The sequence below is a fragment of the Cebus imitator genome, unplaced genomic scaffold (genome assembly GCF_001604975.1).
Source record: "Cebus imitator isolate Cc_AM_T3 unplaced genomic scaffold, Cebus_imitator-1.0 Scaffold203, whole genome shotgun sequence".
Taxonomy (NCBI): domain Eukaryota; kingdom Metazoa; phylum Chordata; class Mammalia; order Primates; family Cebidae; genus Cebus; species Cebus imitator.
The window spans coordinates 224,305-230,291 of record NW_016107518.1 but is presented as its reverse complement, the minus strand read 5'-3'; the positions used below and the strand labels follow the sequence as shown (position 1 = coordinate 230,291).

The 5,987-nt window shown below is 40.4% G+C and overlaps 1 protein-coding gene and 1 pseudogene across 1 annotated transcript in view; both read left to right on the top strand.

The window, feature by feature from the left end:
- Window positions 1–5,987, top strand: part of PTPN9 (protein tyrosine phosphatase non-receptor type 9) — a 107,149-nt gene that overhangs the window by 62,999 nt on the left and 38,163 nt on the right. Inside the window, exon 5 of the mRNA XM_017547983.2 lies at window positions 644–749. Within this exon, the coding sequence (XP_017403472.1) occupies window positions 644–749 (106 nt within the window). The remainder of the gene's footprint in view (window positions 1–643; window positions 750–5,987) is intronic.
- On the top strand, window positions 838–4,182 carry LOC108317547 (annotated as a pseudogene).

The following is a 5,987-nucleotide window of genomic DNA, read 5'->3' as shown; positions in this document are numbered from 1 at the left end:
GGGGTTTCACCATGTTGACCAGGATGGTCTCGATCTCTTGACCTCGTGATCCACCCGCCTCGGTGAAATATGTTTTAGAGATGGGCTTCTAGTCTACTGAATTCAGTGACCATTTATTTTTAAGGGCTGGGCTAGGGACTGTTGGGGGTAATGAGTTGAACAACAGGCTCTTGTCCTCTAGGAGAGAATTACATGGCTACACAGAGTATGTTAAGGCCATAGAAAAATCCACAGGAAGATTTATGGGGCTTTAAGGGAAAAAACAATTGGTAGTATATTTGATTACAGTTATCAGGGAGACTTTCATGGCAGAGGAAACTTTGGGGTTGAGTATGGAATGTGTTACAGGATTTCGTAGACAGATCCAGAGGAGTGGGAGAAAACAGTTCAGATTTGAATAACTTAGTTGCTGTAGAGCATTCTCAACCTAGGAGTGTGTCATTTGGTAAATCTGGATAAATCCGCATTAATATACATAGCAGATACCAAAGATAAGTGATCTTTTTGTAAGACCAGTGTGCAGGCAGGCAGTTGTTTTGTTCCTAGATGTGTCCCATCCTCTCGGGTTTTGTTTTGGCATTAGGCTTTCCACCTGCCTCATCCATCTACTTATAAACGTTTTTGTTCAATGGTTGATTTACAGCTTTGAAACTCAGAGGAATGGACTGGTGTTTATCTATGACATGTGTGGTTCTAATTATGCCAACTTTGAGCTGGATCTTGGCAAGAAAGTCCTAAACCTGCTGAAGGTAAGGTTGTGGGAGGGCCCCCTCAACTTTCCTTTTCAATGCTTGGGATTTTTTTAATTATTATTCTTTGGGAAAAGATTTAAGAATGATGCAAGCTTCAGACATTATGTTCTACGTAAAGGTCATCTGTAAATGATGACTACTATCTGCCTCCTTAGAACCAGAAATGGTCTTAAAAGTAAAGTCGGAGGAATTCAAGTAAAAAATACACAGAAACATTCTGAGTCATAAAAGTGGGATGGGCTGGGGGCCATGACCCACACCTGTAATCCCAGCACTTTGGGAGGCTGAGGCACACTTACGTGTCTAAGGTGCATATGAAACATACATAAATTTCCTGCTTAGACTTGGGTCCCATCCCCAAGATATCTCATGATGTATATGCAGATATTCCAAAATCTGGAAAAAATTCAAAGTCAGAAACACTTCTGGTCCCAAGTATTTTGGATAAGGCAAAAGATTTATACGATTTGAAGAGAAACCAGAGTATGTATTTTGGATAAGGAATACCCAACCTGTGTTATGAATGGTGCTGTTATGAACATTCTTAAACGTGTTTTCTGGTTCGTATGTGTAAAAGGGTCTCTAGGGGAGTGTTTCTCAACCTTGTTTTATTATTGCCTCATTAAGGAGCCTTTTAAACATTTCCCCCAAATAATTCCTCTTCTAATGAAATTTTATTACCATAATATACTGTATATCTCTATGTACTCTTTTTAAAATTTATTTTTTATTTATTTTGATTATTTATTTATTTTTTTTTGACGAGAGTTTCTCACCTTTGTTGCCCAGGCCGGAGTGCAGTGGTGCAGTCTCAGCTGACTGTAACCTTCACCTCCCAGTTTCAAGCAATTCTCCTGTCTCAGCCTTCTGACTAGCTGGGATTACAGGTTCCCACCACCACACCTGGCTAATTTTTGTACTTTTAGTAGAGATGGGGTTTCGCCATGTTAGCCAGGCTGGTCTCAAACTTTTGACCTCAAGTGATCTGCCCACCTTGGCTTCCCAAAGTGCTGGGATTACAGGTTTGAGCCACTGCAACTGGCCTTATTTTTTAAATAGAGACAGGGTCAGGCAGGGCGCTGTGGCTCACGCCTGTAATCCCAGCACTTTGGGAGGCCAAGGCACGCAGATCACCTGAAGTCAGGAGTTCGAGACCAGCCTGACTAACATGGAGAAACCCTGTCTTTACTAAAAATACAAAATTAGCCAGGCATGTTGGCACATGCCTGTAATCCTAGCTACTAGGGGGGCTGAGACAGGAGAATCGCTTGAATCCTGGAGGTGGAGGTTGTGGTGAGCCAAGATTGCACCACTGTACTCCAGCCTGGGCAACAAGAGCAAAACTTCATCTCAAAAAAAAAAAAAAAAAAAAATAGAGACAGGGTCTCACTATGTTGCTCCGGCTGGTCTTGAGCTCCTGGACTTAAGCAGTCCTCCCTCCTTGGCCTCCCAAAGTGCTGGGATTACAGGTGTTGGCCACTGTGATTGGCCTCTTTATGTACTCTGTATACATAAAAAGAGTAAGTTTTTTTTTTGTTGTTCACTTCACCCTGCTCACCTACTAATTTGACTTCTTTGGTGAGGTGACATCTCCCCCATTAACAATGCATGCTCTAGGGTATAAGCCTAGGATTGGCTTGCTGGGTCCCAAAGTCTGTGAAGATTTAACCTTATAAGACAATGTCAAACTGTTTTCCAAAGTGGTTGTACCCACTTGCCATGTGTAAAAATTTCTATTGATCTACATCCTCTCCAGGACTTGCTAATGTTAGACTTCTTAATTGTTTTCCCCAATTAAATGGATATGAAATGGTATCTTGTGGTATAACTTGCATTTCTTTTATTAGTTAAATTAAGTATCTCTTCATATATTTGTTAGCTGTATATTTTTTCTTCTGTGAAATGCCTATTCGTGATTTTCCCATTTAGGAATTAATAGTTTTTAATATATTATTGATTCTAATCCATAAAGAGATATATATACATATATACACACTTAATGTGTGCACACAGTAAACTGTGTCTTAATTTGTAGCTTGTTTTTTTCACTTTTTATGAAGTCCTTTTGACCAACAAAAGTCTTTTTTTGTTTTTTTTTTTGAAACCAAGTCTCGCTCTGTCTCCAAGGCTGAGTGCAGTGGCACTATCTTGGCTTACTGCGACCTCTGTCTCCCAGGTTCAAGCAGTTCTCATGTCTCAGCTTCCCAAGTAGCTGGAACTACAGGTGCCTACCACCACACCTGGCTAATTTTTGTATTTTTAGTAGAGATGGGGTTTCACCATGTTGGCCAGGCTGGTCTCTAACTCTAGACTTCAAGTGATCCTCCAACCTCGGTCTCTCATAGTGCAGGATTACAAGTGTGAGCCACCACACCCGATTTCAAAAGACTGATTTTTATCTGACATGTCACTCTCTGTTCTCTTTAGCTACTCTTTAGTTCTACTGATTTGGGGAATCCCTAGCAATCCTCTATGGAGAATAAATAGCATCTAGAACAAAATTCTCCAAAGGCCTCTTCACTGAAATGTGATAAACTACTTTCATCTTTTCCTCCAAAGATGCAACAATTTATTTTAGAGCCTAAATGTCCAAGGTCCTTTTAACCACCAAATCAAAGACCATTCTAGGAAAGCACCTGTTATTAAATGATAAATAGAAAGTCAAAGCTATTACATCTCCTTTTTCAGAGCAAAGAACTCTGACATGACTGTCTGGGGGTACCTGCTGCAGTCACCAGGACGGGTGGCAGCTTGGTCAGTGGCGAATAGCCTGCAGTGTTCTCCAGTGTAAATTACAAAGGATTTACCCCTCAGTCCCAAATCTTTCCTCAAGGGATTAACAGAGAAGCAGTGATGGTGAAACTTAAGTGGGGAATGGATTACAGAGGCTAACTGGTATCTGTAGGTGAACCAGAGCTACAGATGTATCTATATGAACATGTAGCTTGCAAATACAGAAGAATACATAGTTGGGGTGTTGTCTGGACATCTGGATGCAGTTTTACTAAAGTGTAATGCTGTCCCCTGTCTCAGGTGTGGAAGAAGAGAAAGAGGATGGGGAAATGAGAGAATAGCATTTTTTTCTAGGGGATTTTAAAAATACATATTTTTAGACAAAGATCTGTTCGTTTTTCTAATAAATAAACGACTGTATAGCACCCTCATATCCTGTTAGTTCAGTAAGTTGGTAACACCTTTTGGAAGGCATCTGGCCTTATAAATCCTTGAAAATGCACATAGCCTTTGATCAGTTCTATTTCTGAGATAATATGCTAAGGAAACAATCAGAAAAACAAAGATTTACAAAAAGACTATTTACTGCACATTTATTTTAGATAATTAAAAATAAAGTTTAAAACTGGAAAGAAGCTGACTCCGTGACTTACATCTATGATCTTAGTTAGCCCTTAGGTAGGCTGAGGTGGGAGAATTGCGTAAGGCCAGGAGTTCAAGGCCAGTCTAGGCCATATAGCAAGACCCTGTCTGTACAAAATTTAGCTGTTTGTGGTGGTGTGTGCCTATCATTCTAGCTACCCAGGAGGCTGAGGCAGGAGATCACTTGAGCCCAGGATATGAGGCTACAGTGAGCTATGATAGTATGATTACATTCCAGCCCAGGTGATAAGATCTTGTCTTTAAAAAAAAAAAAAAAGAATATTCATAATTTTTAGCCAAATAATCTCAGTTTTAGAAACAGCTTCTTAAAATAATTTAAAAGGAGGCCAGGCGCAGTGTCTCATGCCTGTAATCCCAGCACTTTGAGAGGCCGAGACAGGTGGATCACTTGAGGCCAGAAATTCGAGACCAGCCTGGCCAACATGGTGAAAACCTGTCTCTGCTAAAAATACAAAAAAGTTAGCTAGGCATGATGGCACACGTCTGTAATCCCAGCTACTCAGAAGGCTGAGGCATGAGAATTGATTGAACCCTTGAACAGAGATTGTGCCACCACACTCCAGCTTGGGCGACCAAGTGAGACTCTGTCTCAAAAAGAAAATTAAAAGGAAAAGGTAAAATGAGCATATCAGGATTATTAAGGCCTGAAAACAAACTGAATAATCAGAATGATGGTTATGTGGTTAATTAAATTACTTACGGCATATTTACTCCACAGGATATTGTGACTTTGTTGAAACTAACAAATAGAAAGTCTAAGTTGGGGAAAGGAAGGACTTTTTAATATGTAAAAGTCAAAAACAAAACACCTACCCATATAGAAAAAAATGTCAGATTCCTATATCTCATACTATGTCCAGAAATCAACTTCAGATAGATTAAAGTCTTAAATAACAAAAATAGGCCACGCGTGGAAGCTCACGCCTGGAATCCCAACACTGGGAGGCCAAGGCAGGCAGATTGCTTGAGCCCAGGAGTTTGAAACCAGCCTGGGCAACATCATGAAACTATCTGTACAAAATACTAAAATTAGACAGGCATGGTGGCACATGGTACTTGTGAGGCTGAGGTGGAAAGATCACTTGAGCCCAGGAAGTCAAGGCTACAGTAAGCCATGATGGTGCCACTGCACTCCAGCCTGGGCAACAGAGTAAGACCTTGTCTCAAAAAAACAAAACAAACAAATCAAAAGGACAAAAACAAAAGTTTAAAAATTTAAAAGAAAATAGCTCCTCAAATGTGGACAAGTGGAAACAACCCAAATGACCATCAGCAGATGGATAAGTGAAATATAGTATATTTATGATGAAATATTATTCAGCCTTAGAAAGCAATGTAATTCTGAGACATGCCATAATATGGATTAACCTTGGAAACATTATGCTAAGTAGGATAAACCCGACACAAAAGGACAAATATGGCGGGTCACGGTGGCTCACGCCTGTAATCCAAGCACTTTGGAGGCCAAGGCGGGCGGATCACCTGAGGTCGGGAGTTCAAGATCAGCCTGACCAACATGGTGAAACTCCGTCTTAAAAAAATAATAATAAATAAATAAATAAATAAATAAAGGACAAATATAGTAGGATTCCACTAACATAAGGACCTAAAATAAGCAAATTCATAGAGACAAAAAGTAGAACAGAGGTTACTAGGGACTAGGTGGAGAAGGGAATAGGAAGACATTGTTTAATGGGTACAGAGTTTTTTTTTTTGGGACGGAGTTTCACTCTTGTTACCCAGGCTGGAGTGCAATGGCGCGATCTCGGCTCGCCGCAACCTCCGCCTCCTGGGTTCAAGCAATTCTCCTGCCTCAGCCTCCTGAGTAGCTGGGATTAC